The sequence below is a fragment of the Chrysemys picta genome, chromosome 5, assembly GCF_011386835.1.
Source record: "Chrysemys picta bellii isolate R12L10 chromosome 5, ASM1138683v2, whole genome shotgun sequence".
Classification (NCBI taxonomy): domain Eukaryota; kingdom Metazoa; phylum Chordata; order Testudines; family Emydidae; genus Chrysemys; species Chrysemys picta.
The window spans coordinates 137,003,454-137,020,219 of record NC_088795.1 but is presented as its reverse complement, the minus strand read 5'-3'; the positions used below and the strand labels follow the sequence as shown (position 1 = coordinate 137,020,219).

Genomic DNA, 16,766 nt, shown 5'->3' with positions numbered 1-16,766 from the left:
GGGTTTGAAAAATCTGCTTACTTTGCTATTCTCTGATTAGATTCGTTGTGTGTGGTCTGCTCTGGCTAAGTATTAATGAAATCTCATGATGCTGATTGAAACTGCTGATTATGAACAGAAAGATGAGCCAAATGCCCTAATATATTTGAAGTGTATAATGAAATTAACTGAAAATTCTGAGATTCCTTGTATTGTAAAGATGCTGATTTCTGGGGTACTGCATATAAATGTCAACAAAGTGTGCTGGACTTTTTTTTAAGTGCCATTTCTTCAAATGTATATGGGACTGCCAGTTTCCTAGAGAACTTCTGGCTGTTCATAGGAGCTGTGAAATCTTGTCATCCTTCAGACACCATTTTAGATTGATTCTTTCTGACAAATGATCGCCTGTGGCTGTTTGTTAAAGCATTTAGTTTTCCTTTACAATGGCATACCAAAGTACTGCCTATTTTTAGCTAAGCTTTTATAACAGTAATAACGGCAAAGCTTTAAAAAGGAACAAGTACCATGGGGCTTGTGCAGCTCTTATAGAATCTTGCAAAATTTAGTGTTCTCCGATCTTTCCACTTGGTCACAATGTTTTTGAAGTGACTGTACTGAACAGTGAGGGAGAAGAAGTGCCCTTGAAAACGTCTTATAAATAGCGATATAGCATAATAAAGAGACTTATTTCAAATTCTTACTTATCACGTTTCAGAAGTATACTGACTGTATACTACATATGTGATGGAAGATATTTACAATTGAACTGAAAAGCCTTAATGAGCGACCTTCCAGTGTCCCCTTGGAAACCAGGAAAGCTAGTTCCAAAGGCATTTTAAAATCTAATTTGAGTAACTGACAAAGTCACTTGGGAACAGGTTTTGAACTGAAAGAGTACGCTCCGACTCCCTCATAACTCTAAAGCAGGGTTCTCTCAACAGATTTTTTTGGGGGCCTCACAGTGTGCCCACCAGTTCTTGCTAGTGGCCACTCTGACAGTTTTTCCTAAAATACATAATTAAGTTCAGGAAAAACAAATAAATATGCACATGTACATGTCCAAATCATTGACATTTATTCATGTAGGTTTTTTTGCAGACTGAATAATACAAATAATGTACATTTGTCTCTATTCTTTACTGGACCCAAACAGATTAGAAACAAATAAGGTGCTTTGTGTGTTCTTATCTTTTGCTTTTTTGGTTGATTGCAGTTAGTAGGTCTCTTTCTGTGAAAAGTGATATTTGTATGTTAATATCACTTTTCACAGCAGTAGGCATGCTGGCTGTCTGGGAAGCAGTGTAAAGTGATATTAACAAACCTACAAATATCACTTTTCACAACAGACTTACTCAGCTCTGGCAAGCCAGGGGACATATTAAGCCCTGGATGGGAAGGTGGGTAGGGAGGCAGCAGAGGCCAGGGCAATGGATGCGGGGCTGGGAAGGCAGCAAGGGCCAGGGGCGATGGGGGATGGAGATGGAGGGGTAGGGGAGGCGGCGGGGGGTGAGCCCAGGGCTGGCACCTGTCACTGCACAGCTGGGGCTGAAGCCCAGTGGCCTGAGCCCAGGCCCAGTGCCGACCGCCACACAGCTGGGGGATGGAGTGTGCGGACGAAACCCGGGGCTAGAGGACACAGCAGAGGCTGGGGCGGTGGAATGTGAGCCCAGAGCTGGCACTTGCTGCCGCGTGGCTTGAGGCCGGAGCCTGATCCCTATGGCTGGAGCCCCAAACCTGCGACCATGGGATGGAGCCTCCCGCCATGCAGCCAAAGCCTGGGCCCAGAGCCTGCCACCCCAGGTCTGAAGCCTGAGTCCCACTCCTCCTGGGAAGGTGGGGAACTCTCACTGGCTGCCTGCTCCTCTGGCATTTGTGGCTCCAGAGGGAGCAGGGCCCAATCCGTGCTGGCAGATCCGGGAAGGGGCCACTGCTTTGTGCCTACCCCCAATCACCACCCAGGAGATTTGAGAAACACTGCCCTAAAGTGTTAGAAATAGGAAGTCTGTCTTAATCCCCCAACCATGCTACTATATGCATATATAGTAGAGGAGTCAGGAGGACAAGATTGTCTAGTGGCCAGAGCAGGGGAGTAGTGTTAAGAATTCTAGGTGCCATTCCCAATTCTGCCACTCACTTGCTGTGTGACTTGGGGCAAATCATTTCACCTCCCTGTTCCACTTCCATCATATGTAAAATGGTGATAACCGTTTTTCTCTCTGTAATCTTCTGTAGTAAATAACTAGTCAAGAGTCTTGAGATTCTCCAAGAAAAGAATACCTTGCACTTAGAGCTCTTTCGTTATTGTGTGCACGTTTCCATGCAAAAATGCCTGTTGGTCTTAACTTTCCATATTGTAGTAGGTGGGGGGCAGAGAGGCTTTCTTGAAAATTGAGAGTGAAGTATTCGTGCTTTCTCCTGCATAGCCTTGTAAAAACATGTTCACTTTTGTGCTTCAGTTTTGCAAACAGTTCCCTTTGGCCTTCATATGTTCATACTATGATGGCTAAAATCCCCAGAGCATAGTGGTGAAATAAATAGCTTTCGAGAGCCTTTGTTACTGTATGGAATAGTGTAATATACGATCAGCATTGGTTGTGCAAAATGGCAGTTGTCACCTTGATTGAAAATGTATTTTAACTGTACAGATCTCCAGCCAGAAAATGTTAGGTTTAATAAAACTAATTTTTAAATTATTCCTGTCAGTATGAAGATGAAGAAGCTGCAGAGGAGTTTAAAATTGCCAGCTTTGTAGACATGGTTCGAGATTGTAGTCGAATCGGCATTCCTTACAGCTCCCAAGGTGGGTTAATACTGTATTACTTCATTGTTTTGGTGAATTATTTGATCATTTGTTTGTCCGAATAGAAGTATGATGTTGTAACAACAATAAGTTAAAATACCTCTGGGCGCTCTTTTTTATTGTAAGTGAGCCTGATAATTTATCCATCTCATTTTAATGTATTACTTTATATCAGGATTTGGATTTCTTAGAATCTGAAACTTAAATTACTGAGATTTTTATTTTCTCTTCAGAGAAAATAGTGTGTGCGCACTCTGCATAGTGAATGCTCATAGCCTGAGGCAAAGGAATAATTTGCATGCCGGGAAAAGTGTTTGGCCAAGTACAGAAGTTCTCTGTTCTGATGGGGGCTTCAGATAAATACACTTTTGTATGAGGAAAGAATAAACTTTTTTTTTTATTCAAGCTTCCTGTTTTAGAACAGAAGAAATTGGACAGCATGATTTCCTGTGTGATCTGTTGCCAGACTTGCAAGCTGAACATTTTAATTTTATATTGCTTCATAAATGTGTTCAGGAATGGAAACAGCATACAGTATGTGGTGCAAAAATACTGCAGTGCACTTGCTCTGTGATTGTTGACTTTTAAAAAGAGAGCAATATACTGTTGCAAAGAAATCTTTGAGCTATGCATTTACCATGAGTCTGGCTTTCTGTTGATGGCTGGTAACCACTGTTGATAGTTATGGTTGCATTCCATAGTCACTTCTGACTCTCCTTTATTTTAGTGCTCATAACTCTCATTTCTTTTGTATGAACACTTTTCTTGCTTGGTCTTGACAAAAGGTGAAATGTATTTGCAAATTTGTGCAAAGTCAGTTCAGGCAGTTTTGTGTTACGTGAATGTAGAAAATGTCTCTCTCCTATAATGTATTTTCTGATGAGAAAATTTGCACTCATAACTGAAATAGCAGAAGCTAGTAACTTTTAAACTTTTTTCTTAAATCATCCATCCTTAGAAGTGGAAGATGCAATAGTTTCAAGTCATAAATATATGAAGAACCATTGTCCTAGTCTGAGTTAAGGATGCACTTTTTCTTGTAGAGTTGCTAAATCCTGCTGGGCGGTGGTCACTCTCCAGTTCAAGCAGTTTATAAGCTCCGCTGATAAACTTATGCACTCATCAAGCTCAATAGCTTTAATTTTTTTTAGTTATAAAAACATAGGGAATTTAGATGGGGGAAAATTTGCATAAAGCAACATTTAGCATAAGTGGGAGGAAGTTCAGAAAGTTAAGCTTTACTTCCTCTGTGGTATTTTGGGCATTTTATGATACAATGTGTCACTTACAGCAGGGGTTCTCAACTTTTTTCTTTTTGAGTCTCTCCTCCCCCCCACCCCCCAATATGCTATAAAAACTCCGTGCCCCACCAGTACCCAACAACTGTTTTTCTGCATATAAAAGCCAGTGCCGGCGTTGTGGGGGTAGCAACCAGGGCAAGTGCCTGGAGCCCCACGCCACAGGGGGGCCCACAAAGCTAAGTTGCTCAGGCTTCGGCTTCAGCCCCACATGGCAGTGTTCAAGGCCCTGGGCTTTGGCTTTCTGCCGTGGTCCCCAGAGAGCCTAACATTGGTTCTGCTTGGCAGACCCCCTGAAATCTGCTCATGGCCCACCAGGGGCCCCTGGCTCCCTGGTTGAGAACCGCTGACTTATATTTCTGGTTTCCTTTGCTTATTTACCCTTTGCTTCATAGGCCTAAACTTCTACAAAAACATTTCAGTGTGAGTAGTCCCGTTACGATGAATGAGTGTAAAGTTAGCCATCTGCTGAAGTGTTTTGTGGGACTTGGACCTCAGTCTTTATCATAAATTGTAAAAGACATACAGCATGGTCTAACCAGTGTTGTGGGAAAAACATTTAACATTCTGGAAAGTCTGTAATACTGAATATTGTTTCTCAACTTTACCAGGTTAACTTTGCCAGGTTAACTTTTTCATGCAATTTATTTTTAGTCCACCTTCCCTCCAACCCCCCAAAAAGTATTTTGGACAATTTTCCACAAGTAGAATACTGCTGTACATAAACTATTTTGCTTCTTACTTACATATACAGTCTATATTGTACATCTTACAGCTAGTTCTGTATTCTTCCTTTTGTATTGAAGATCAATAGGTTGTTTTCTTTGGCTTTCAGTTGAACTCTGCTTTTTTGTAACAAGCACAGTGAAATATTTAAACTAGAGTAAAAGCTGTGTTATCTGGCCCTGTACCAACCGGAAAGCTCTATAAACCAGCATTTCTAATCTTCATAGAAAGTCCGATTTATAGTCCGGTTGGTGCAGGGCCGGCAGGCTCCCTACCTGGCTCCGCGTGGCTCCCCAGAAGCAGCGACATGTCCCTGCTGCTCCTAGGCGGAGGAACGGCCACGAGGGATTTAGCATATGCGAAGGGTTGCGGGGCTGGGGGTTGGGACGCGGGAGAGGTTGCAGGTTGCAGGCTCTGGAAGGGAGTTTGGGTGCATGAGGGAGCTCGGGGTAGGGGGTTGGGGCGTGGAGGGAGCTTGGGGTGCTGGATCCGGGGGGCACTCACCTCTGGCAGCTCCCCACAAGCGGCGACCTGTCCTGGCTGCTCCTAGGTGGAGGCGCAGCAGGCATCTCTGTGAGCTGCCTCCGCCTACAGGCGCCGCCCCTGCAGATCCCATTGGCCGCGGTTCCTAGCCAATGGGAGCTGCGGAGCCCAGACTCCCTCTCTCTTAGTTAACTGGCATTTTTCACTTACTGGCACCCCCCATTCCTCCAACATGCCCGATTAAAAAAAGCTTTTATGGTGTGTGTATATATAAAGGAATATTTCAAGTCATTTGTTAGACCCTCAGAACAACTTTCTCACATTGTAGAAAGGTGAGATATATTAAACTGATGCTTTTATTATAGTCATTTAACGTTTTTTGTGAAATATTTGATTCCTGTAGGTCATCTACAGATATTTGATATGTTCATTGTAGAAAAGTGGCCAGTAGTGCAGGCCTTTGCACTGGAGGGGATCGGTGGCGATGGCTTCTTTACCATGAAATACGAGGTATGTATTAAGCAAGTACTTCAATTTATTATCGTTAAGGCTAAGATTTTGTCACAGATACTTTTAGTAAAAGTCAGACACCGGTCATGGGCAAGAAAGTAAAATTCATGGAAGTTTGAATTTGTCCATGACTTTTACTAAAAATATCCCTGACAAAATGGGGATCTGTGGGTCCCTACACCCCTGAAGCGGGCAGCTGCACAGGGGCTAGGAACCGCCTGCAGCAGCTAAGGGCTGCGGGGTATCCCTGCTGCCTGCAGCTCCGGGGGTCCTCCGCAGCCGCCTGCGGGGGCCAGGATCTGTGGGTTACCCCTGCTGCCTGCAGCTGCAGGGGCTTGCGACAGCTGGGAGCTGTGGGGTTCCCCCGTCACCGGCGGGGCCCAGGAGCTGCGGGGGAGTTTCTTCGGCAGCGCCTTGGAGTTCCGGGGCCGACTGTGGTGGCGGAGGTACCCTGCAGCTCCCTGCCCCCGCAGGCGGCGGGGGACCCTGCAGCTCCCAACCACCGCAGGCTGACGTCACGAAGGTCACTGGAAGTCACGGATTCCGCGACTTCCGTGATTAAATCGTAGCCTTAGTTATCGTTACCTAAACATAGAATTCTCTCCTCCAGTCTCTTCGTCTCAAACAAAATTATCCAGGTATGAAGTGAGCAGTATTCAGGTGTGGACTAGTGACATGTTTGCGGTCTATTACCTTATGAACTAAGTGTACTAGAAACTGGTGCTTTTTTCCACTGGAGAGCTATGAATCTCCCTTTCTAGTGGTGTAGACCATTTGTTTTGAGCCCTGCTAGGTGGTAAGATTATAGATCTGAAAATAATAAAACATTTTAGATCATTGTTAAGGTACTTATGGCCCATCAGCTAAGGAAAGAGGGAGTGACCGTACCTTCTTATTTGGCTGATTTGTTGTTTTCAGCTGTTCTGACTGTGGCAGGTTCTCTCTCCTAAGTCAGGTTTTTGTGAGGCAGCATGGCTCACTGGATCAGGCACCAGACTGGTAGCCTGTGTGCTTCAGTTTCCCTCATTGTAAAATGGAGATATAAGTTACCTACTTTGTCTACAGAGGAGAGCGCTATATAAGTACTATTTAAAAAAAAAGTGTTTTTACTTCATTTCACCTTCCTGGAGCACTGCATTGCTATGCAGACATCTCTGGTTCTCTGCTGTCCCAGTTCTATCAATTTACTGTCTAAATATTCCTGCCTCATCTCTAGGCGTGGGTGCGCTTCATCTAGGCTCCTCTATGGAGACCCACTTGCTACACATAGCTTTTGTGTTTTTCTGTCTTCTTGATTAATTACTACTTTTAGTGATGTTACTCATCTGTCTTTTGGCAGCTTAAATAACCTCCACTCTCTTGTTCAAGTAAAACTTTGGCCCATCTGTGCTACAGATCTGCCTTTCTTTTCCTCAACTGTGTTCATGTACTTCACTGCTTTGACTCGTCTTCCGAAATCCTCATCCATGCTTTTATTTCTTCGTACCATCTTGTGCTGTGAACTTGTCAGATCTCAGAAGGGGTGACCACGGTCTGAATAGATAGGTGCTCTAATGGGGGTTTGTCTAGAGCAGTGATACTCGGGCTCCTGAACTTCAAGTGGCTCTCCAGTGTATTTCCTGTGGCTTTTTGCAGTGGATATTCAAACACCGTGACTTAATTATTAACCAATGAATTCACATGACTGTAGCTCTTTTGGGTAATGTTGATAGCTAATTTGGCTCATGAACCACTGAGGTCTGAGTATCACTGGACTAGATGATGATAATGATCCTTTTTGGTCTTAAAATCTAGGGTGAGGCCTTGGCTCCATTGATGTCAATGGGAGTTTTGCCACTGACTTCACTGGGACTAGGATTTTACCCTATGAATCTATGAGAAACCTCTAAGGGTATGTCTACACTGCAGTACAAATCTTCCAGCTGTCCTGGGTCAGCTGATTTGGGCACGTGGGGCTTGTGCTATGGGGGTATAAATTTGCAGTGTAGACGTTTGGGCTTGGGCTGAAACCTGGGCTCTGGGACCCCAAAGATACTTCAAGGTATTACGTGCTGCATAAGCAAAGTTGTTGCCTATTCCTTTTCTGTATTTTGTTTGAATGTTAGGTCTTCAAATTAGTGGTATATTGATGCTTTTAACACATTAATGCAGCCACACATCCCCCATTCTCTTCAGTTCAGTTCAAAATTATCCTCATTGGAATATTTAAAAACATTTTTAATACTTAAAGTAGTAATTCTCTTCTTTTTTTCAAAAGCAACTAAGACTTTTAATCAATATTTCACAAAATATTTAAAGATAAATAATCACCCCTTAATATTTTGTGATGATCCAACGGTGGCGCATGTTCATAGTACTATTATGCACAGAACTCCCTTAATGCACTTAGCTGTAAATGACGAATGAATGGAAACCATGTCTTAGAAGGCAATCTGTTGCCAGATTCAGTGAAGAGCAATTGAAATGACTGTATAAAGCAGTCATATAAAACTTTCAGTGTTGCATTTTTGAAAACTCTTTGAAATATTTCAATCTAGAAAGCATTTAAAATGTCAGTGTCTCTTGGAATATTTTTGAACGATTATAGCTCCATATGTACGTTTACCTATGGAGGAAAACGTTTTAATTAGTGTTCGTGCCAGTTAACTTGTAACTTGCTTTAGTTGGTACTGTCTGCCTTTCTGACCATTCACTCATAACAAGGAGTTGCCTTTCTGCAGTTCTAGCCATTTGGAACTGCTTTCTTGTATTGCTCTACCATACTGACTCTCAATCTTTTTAAAAATCTTAACTGCACACTTGTCTTTTTTCCCTTGGCTATACTTGTTAATATCTCTCTTCTCTGCTCTTAATTAACTCTATTATATTTAACTCTGAAAAGCCTTTTAGGATATAGTTTGTATGAAAAAAGCACTTAAGACCTAGATATCAATTACATACTATCACTTAATGTGAAGGATATGAATTTTATAGGTTGGGTTATCCAGAGTTTTTAAATCTTATCCAGTCTTGAATTTGAAACGCTTATGCCATTGGTTGAGTGTTTAAGATTCGTACAAACTGTTGTAGCAGGCTGAAGGCCAGACTTGCAAAACTGCTCCGCACCCAGCAGCTAAGTGCTTGAGTGCCGCTTAAATCTGTGCATGTCACACTACTTACCGTATTTTCACAGTAAAAAGATACATGTATTAAAATGTTTTACAGTTAATGGATGTCAGCATGGATCTGTGGAAAACATACAGCAAAATGGATCCTGTTTCCCTGGAGGACTTGCTTTTTGAGGTAATGCAGCTGAAATGTTTTGAACTAACTCATGACAAGTCTTAGACGAAAAGTGTCAATTTACGTTAGTGTCTAACAAAAAACTGGTTTGACTACATCAGCCAAAGTGTGGGCTCCCTATGCTGCGAGGGTGCTGCAGTTTTCTCTTTGGAAGTTTGTGTAACTTCTGTGGAATTAAAGACACTGTGTTCTTTACCTTATCAAGTCTATAGAGAAAATCCCCACAATTGCGTGAGTTGGCTGTATTCTTTGCAAGTCACAGCACAATGTATGTTCGACACCAGTCCTTCAGTGCATGTTAAAAGAATAGTGCGTGGCAGCAGAAGCATTGTGTTAAAAAAGAACAATTTTCTTATCATAAACCTAATTGGTCCATATTGCTTGATAGCTACTGAATAGTTTAAAAACAGATCAATAGTGGCCACAGACAATTTTTACAGTACCTTTTTTTGTATTTCCCAGTGAACTTGTTTTCTAATGAGGTAGTCTGATTTTAAATGCCTAAACCAATTTGAAGTTGGAGGAATATATGCTTCTAGAATAGCAGTGCCTTTGGTAGTTAAAGTTTAGTTGACATAAACATCAATTTGCGAGGCTTAGTATTGCCTCTGCTAAATCCAATTTGAATGCAATTTGAGATGGATTATAAAATAAATAAATAAATAAATAAATAAATAAATAAATAAAAATATATATATATGTTATATATAACAGCACTAAAAGAGGAGAAGATTAGACAGATCTCTGTGTGTGTGTGTGTGTGTGTGTGTGTGTGTGTGTGTATATATATATATATAATATACACACACATACATACATACACACCCACACACTGTCTAATCTCCTGTTTTAGTGCTGTTTATCTGAAACTGAAATCAGTCTCAGGCAGTTGATACTTTGTTGCTGGTCTTGAGGGATATCGCTACAATCATAAATGTGGACAAGATATTCAGGATTAATTGTAGCTAACGTTGTGTTTCATATTTACTTTTGTGCATTTTTAGAAATTGGTGTGCTGTTAAAAATTACCATATTGTCAGTTTAATTCTGTCATGCATAGAACAGAAACAACAAGCATAGAGACATTAGTGGCTTCCTTATGTTGCTCAGACAGCATCCTCTACGATGATGAAGCCTGAGCGCTTGGAGGGTTGAGAGTGTACAGTAATTCTTACATACTCTGTTCTCGTCATCTTGGTTTATTGTTGCTCTTGACCCCAGAGTGTGAGGTATTAGCTCAGATTTTGTTTTGTCATGTGGATACCTGTCATTTAAAGGTTGTGTGGTTTGCTGGTTTGATGCTTGCAGTAGCACTTTGGAAATCCAGAGATCAGGGCTCCTTTGTGCTAGTCCGTGTAAAAACACGAGAGAGATGGTCCCTGGCCCAAAGTGCTTAAAATCTCATTAACTAAGTGGTTGGACTGAGACAATCTCACTTCACATGCCATCAGATGCCAGTATGCTTTTATTATCACTCTCCTGGAGTCCATTTGAACCAGTGACCTAGAGATGAATCTATTATCAGTCTCTTAAGGCATCCAGTTGTTCAGTAGTTAACTTCCATAATGGTGGTTGAAATGAGATGGTGTCATCCTTAGTTTGAATAGGAGTCTGTCTTGAAACACATGATCAGCTAGATCATAAATCCCAAAGAAATAAACAGGATGTTAACACTTTTAATTGTGTATCTATCAAATCTTTCTTATGTACGGTAAGATGCTTTATTTCAGTCTTTAGAAGTGATGCATTTAAAATACATTTTGGAACAGACACAAATTTCAAAGATTTATATCTAAGGTGCCCAGTTTCAAGCAGTTCCGTTTCTCTCCCCTTCCCTCCCCCTCGTACCATTTTAAAAAAGAGCACACAGTCTAAACCCTCTCACTTCAGTAATCCTTCCTTTCCCCCTCTTTCCCCCCATATCTTCTAGGTTCATGCTTTGGAATACTATGGAAGCCATTCCACATAATACATATTGTGCAATAATTGTAGATCCCACACTAAACTTTGTTATAATTCTGATACACTATGTATCCATCCCAAATATCTGCTTCATCAGAATGATATAATTTTGTTTTTCTCTATTCTTTTTCTGATGTTTTAATTTCATTCTTAACTCTCACTGCCTTAACTTGTAAAAAGTCCTGTTCATTTGTATGCTGATTCATTTCCGTTCTGTACCTCACATCTAGTATACTTGGTATACATACTTGCTGTCTCCAGCCATGTTGTTTAGGGATAGAGGGGTGAAAACACATGGGGCAGACTTTATCTTGAATAATTAGAATCTGTTCTCATAACTGGAAATTATTCTTTGATGCATCCGAAGAAGTGGGTATTCACCCACGAAAGCTCATGCTCCTATGTGTCTGTTAGTCTATAAGGTGCCACAGGACTCTTAGCTGCTTTTACAGATCCAGACTAACACTTTGATACTTGACAGTTATAAGAAGTCACTTTTCCCTCCTCTCTATCCATAGTTACTGTCTTTGTTTGATGTTAAAAGTACAAATCCGTATTGGAGCAATGTAGATTCCTTGTTTTTAAAATGTATTAGGCAGTACTTCATTTTTGATCCTGTTCATATTTACACATTTGTCTCTTCAGTTTTTGAGTGAGTATCTCTTCAAATAGCTTTTACCCAGCAATCTGAAAACTCAGTTTGACATTCTCAAAATAAATGGCTTAATTTTTAGACTGAAATTACTTATTGGACAGAATATTTTTTTTCAATGAAAGTTGAATTTTCCAGTTTATTAAGCTTTGAGTGACAAAACTAAATTTTGTTTGGTCTGAAGTGGTCATAAAACAAGATTTTACATAATTGGACTGTTAACAAAAGTGTTGTAACATAGTTGATTTCATCATTTAACATCCATGATTTACTGCCCTGCTGACATGATACTAGCCGAACAGAACAACACGTATTGCTTTTTTCCCTTTTCAGGATTTAATGACTTTCGAGCACCAATGGACCAGCTTTTTTGCTAATTTTGACACTGAAATTCCTTTCATCCTCGAGCTGTCAGAATCTCAAGCGGGGGAGGTATGTTTACTTAATTAAACCCTTTGAAATGCAAATACAGGGAGGAATTCATGTGGCACCTTAGAGACTAACTAAGGTACCACAAGGACGACTCCTTGTTTTTGCTGATATAGACTAACAGGGCTACCACTCTGAAACCTGAAATGTAAATGTCACTAATGCTGATTCATTATTACCGCCTTGTCATTATATTTGATAGGGTTTGTTTTCTTCCCTTCCCCCCTTTCTTTTTCATCTTTATGGTTATAAGCAAACTTGCCTATTGCGGTGTATAAGCTTGTGAATATTCTTCTTTCCTAAATTGTAAAGTTCAGGCTGTGTTTCCTTTTTGTTTAACGTGACAGTACAGTATAATAAAATGTTGCATCTGTGTACCAGGGCAATTTAACTTTTCAGCTAAACTCAAAGTTGAGTTTTGCACTGATAGTGGACCTTATTTGTATGGCATGTCTGTCTAATAGATTCAAATTTATATATAAATTTCATTTCAGTTTGGTGATAGGAATTCATATAAAGCAACAAACAAGAAAAACCAAGACTGCAAATTTCAGACCTGTTTTTAACATAATCCATGATATGACTCAGATGGGAAATGTGGAGGTGCTACTATGCATTCCACCACTGTGACCTGTTACTGGTTCCAGTTGAGTTTAATAATCGTAATAATCGTAATTATGTAATCAAGATATGCGACTTCTTGTTTTTTTTAAAATGATGTATAATGTAGTTCATTTTTTAGTGCTTGTCTACACCATGGGTGTTACAGTGGCCCAGCTCTGGTGCTGTAGCTATGCCACTATACTGCCATAGTATAGATAATTCCTGTAGCAACGGAATGGGTTTTTTCATCATTGTAGATAATGCACCTTCCCAAGCAGTGATAACTAGATCTACGGAAGCACTATTCTGTCAACCTAATTGTGTTTAATTGAGGGTTAGGTCGTCATAGTTACGGTGCTCAGGGCGTGAGTTTTTCAGACCCTTGAGCAAGGTAGCTATGTTGATCTGTAAGCCAGGTCTTAGTGATAGCATTAGCATCTCTCATTTAAACCTGGCAGTCTTTCTGTGTTGCTTTTTACTGTTGGAGTAACAAAGTTGCTTTTTTCTTTTTGTAGCCATTCAGAAGTTACTTCAGTCATGGAATGATTTCAAGCCATATAACAGACAACAGGTAATGTCATTTATCTTATTCCTGTGAAGATGTCATGTGTATCAATTAGTGTACTATATTTATATAATGTTACTTTATATCTGATGCATTGAGACCTATTGTAATGTCATTTGGGACATTGAATACATCTTAATATATCATGTCCTATTTAGGATTGATATGGAGTTATCTTTAGGTATAAAATATATTTTTAGTAATACCACTTATGTATAGCCTCTTCTCCTGAAGGATCTCCCAACTCTTTGTAAATTGTCACCCATGTAACTGTATTGTGTACAGAACAAGCATTCGGGCTTCTAATTACCCACTTGGCCTATTCTATGTTATTCAGGATTTTATACTTGATTCATTACCATGCTATCTGAGCAGCGTGAGCAGAATGGCCCCATATTTTCATAATAGTATTAAAAAAAAAAAAGTTGCTGAGTGACACATTGGGTTTTGTAAATGATTAACAGGCAAAATGCTTAAAAGCAAGGAAATAAATAGATAAGAAAAACCCAAACCCTACACTAGCCACATAAGAATAATTTAAGGATAAAATCATGCTTGTTTCATCCCAGCACGGAAGCATTAATTCTGTCACAGCAATCTCTCTATATAACATTAAGGAAAAGAAATATTATGGAGGTAGAAACTTACAAATGTGCAAATTAATGACACATACTGAACCTTAGTTTAAATGTAAAATCTAGATACATGGCTAATAATACTTTATGGTTGTGACTGGTGTCCCAGGGGAGCCAGCTGAGGTCACTCAATTAGGGTGAACTGCAAAGAATAAGGCAGACAATCTCCAAAGCTGGTGGATATTCCAATACTTAGATTTACCAAGCCAGCACAAAACACCCTCTATAATACCTCACTGGTTACCCAGAAACCAACAACACAGTTCCCTTAAAGTAACCTAACCTCAGGCCTCCACCCAGATCCCCAAGTCAAATATGATGAAGGTTGTTGAAAATATTGTTGATTATATAAAAAAGTTCTACAAATCCGAAAGGATTGGACATGTTACCTCCCGGTTAATGAATATTTCAGATCTTACCCAAATACTTACAGCCAGTTCTTATTAACTAAACTAAAATTTATTAAAAAAGAAGAGTGTGTGTGTGTATTGGTTAAAAGATCAGTATACATACAGACATGAGTACAATTCTTGAGATTCAGATTCATAGCAGAGATGGTGAGCTTTGTAGTTGCAAAGAGTTGTTTCAGAAATAGTTCATAGGTTATAGTCCAATGTTTATATTCAGGTGGTCCAGTCAAGACTGGGATCTCAGTCCTTATGGCTTAGGCTTCTCCTGCATGAAGCCTCAAGCAGATCTGAGATAAAAAGGATTGGGACCCAAGGGTCTTTTATACCGTTTTCTAGCAGCCACTTGACCATACAGTCCTGGGTGAACAATAGTCTTTTGATGTAACCTTCTATTTCCCAAACCTTACCGGTAATTAACTACATGGATTAACATAAGATAATTTATCCATTAGGCAGTCTATCACAAACTTTAAAGAGGCGCAAGGACAATGACATCATTGCATTCAAGATTCATCTAAATGTTAATATTCCCTTTTGATCTCCGAATCAATAGCTATAGGAACTGTCTGTTTACATAGCTATTTATTAAACAAGATATAAGTAAACACACACAATTAGTATCGCCTCTAATTCTCTAACAATACAGGTTTGCACTTCAAAGTTCTAATCTGTCTAGCAGGGAATGGCCCTAATTACCATTCACATACTTTTTAACTTGTCTTTAATGGTTGGCTTTGGGTCATTTAGCCTGCAAGCTGCTTAACCCTTTCTGGCCATACGTTATATTTTGTATAAGATTTGTTGCAACTATATAACAGTGGTAGCCACAATGATTTGCATGTTCATATTTTAATAGGGTTACCATATTTCCACAATGAAAAAAGAGGACACTGGGGGGGGAGGGGAGGAAGCCCCGCCCCCTTCCACTCCCTCCCACTTCCTACCCCCTGACTGTCCGCCTCAGAACCCCAACCCCCCCTGCTTCTTGTCCCCTGACTGCCCCCTGCTGAGAACCCCCCATCCCTAGGACCCTACCTGTCCCCTGACTGCCCCAACCCTTATCCACTCGCATGGGTGGCAGGGTTGTAGAAATTTTGGTGGTGCCCAGAACCCCCTCCCCCCCACCTGCCTAAGGCTCTGGGAGGGGGGTTGGGTGGGGGGAGGAGGTCTGGGGTGCAGGTCCTGGGCTGGGGATTAGGGTGCAGGATGGGTGCAGGCTCTGGGATAGAGTTTGGGTGCTGGGTGCAGGCTCCGGGCTGGGGCAGGGGGTGGGAGGGGGTGTGTGGGAAGGAGGGAGGGGGTTTGGGAGGGAGTTAGGGGATAGGAGGGGATGCAGGGGTGAGGGCTGTGGGTCTGAGGCTGAGGGGTTCATGATGGAGGAGGAGGCTCAGGGCTGGGGCAGAAGATTAGGCAGGGGGATGAGGGCTGGGGATGAGGGGTTTGGGGCGTTGGAGAGGCTCAGGGCTAGGGTGGAAGGGCAGTGTAAGGGAAGCCTGTCTTCCCATTAGTGGATGGGGGACGCTAGGACCCGGGGGCAGCTGACAGCAGTTGGTGGATCTGGCAGTACAAGCAGGCGGGAGGGCCCACCGGGGGGGGGAGGGGGGAGGAGAACGTGTGCGGGGGGGGGGGTGCCAGGTGGAGGCCAGGGATCCATCCAACACTCCCCCGCTCCCTGACTGCCCCCCCCCCCCGACTCCCCTTACCATTCTGGCTCCACGTGCAAAACACGTTGCCCGGTGGGTCGGTTTGGGTGTTACACAGGGCTGCAGACAGAGGGAGGGGGGGGCTCTAGCTGCTAGAGGCCAATGGGAGCGGGTCAATTGGCCCAGCTGCCCGATCAGCAGCCGCACTCTGCATGGAAGGGAGGGAGGGAGGCGAGGGAGAAAAAAACCCTGGACGTTTTAACCTTGTTACCAATGCCTCCCGGATGGCTATTTAGAGATGCAAAAGCCGCACATGTCCAGGGAAATATGGACGGATGGTAACCCTATATTTTAATTAGATAACGTCACAGTGCTCACGGAATATTTCTTAGTCACTGCATCTCAGAGCACATTAAAATGGTAAGGATTGTTAGTCTGATAATTCTGTTCGCCAAGTACAGAGATTTGAACCACCTTGTATCAGAAAAACGTCGTTTTAATGGATAAGCTATAAGTCAAATGATCAGGGGTCTGGAGCACATGACTTATGAGGAGAGGCTGAGGGAACTGGGATTGTTTAGTCTCCAGAAGAGAAGAATGAGGGGGGATTTGATAGCAGCCTTCAACTACCTGAAGGGGGGTTCCAAAGAGGATGGAGCTCAGCTGTTCTCAGTGGTGGCAGATGACAGAACAAGGAGGAATGGTCTCAAGTTGCAGTGGGGGAGGTTTAGGTTGGATATTAGGAAACACTATTTCACTAAAAGGGTGGTGAAGCACTGGAATGCG

At 41.7% G+C, this 16,766-nt stretch overlaps 1 protein-coding gene across 3 annotated transcripts in view; it reads left to right on the top strand.

Moving 5' to 3' along the window:
• DNAAF9 (dynein axonemal assembly factor 9) overlaps positions 1-16,766 on the top strand; it is a 132,609-nt gene that overhangs the window by 41,732 nt on the left and 74,111 nt on the right. For all 3 annotated transcript variants that reach the window (XM_065597288.1, XM_042855612.2, XM_042855613.2), the window contains 5 exons: positions 2,686-2,782; positions 5,693-5,799; positions 9,004-9,081; positions 12,029-12,127; positions 13,243-13,298. In XM_065597288.1, coding sequence (XP_065453360.1) covers positions 2,737-2,782; positions 5,693-5,799; positions 9,004-9,081; positions 12,029-12,127; positions 13,243-13,298 — 386 coding nt within the window. In that variant the 5' untranslated portion in view covers positions 2,686-2,736. The remainder of the gene's footprint in view (positions 1-2,685; positions 2,783-5,692; positions 5,800-9,003; positions 9,082-12,028; positions 12,128-13,242; positions 13,299-16,766) is intronic.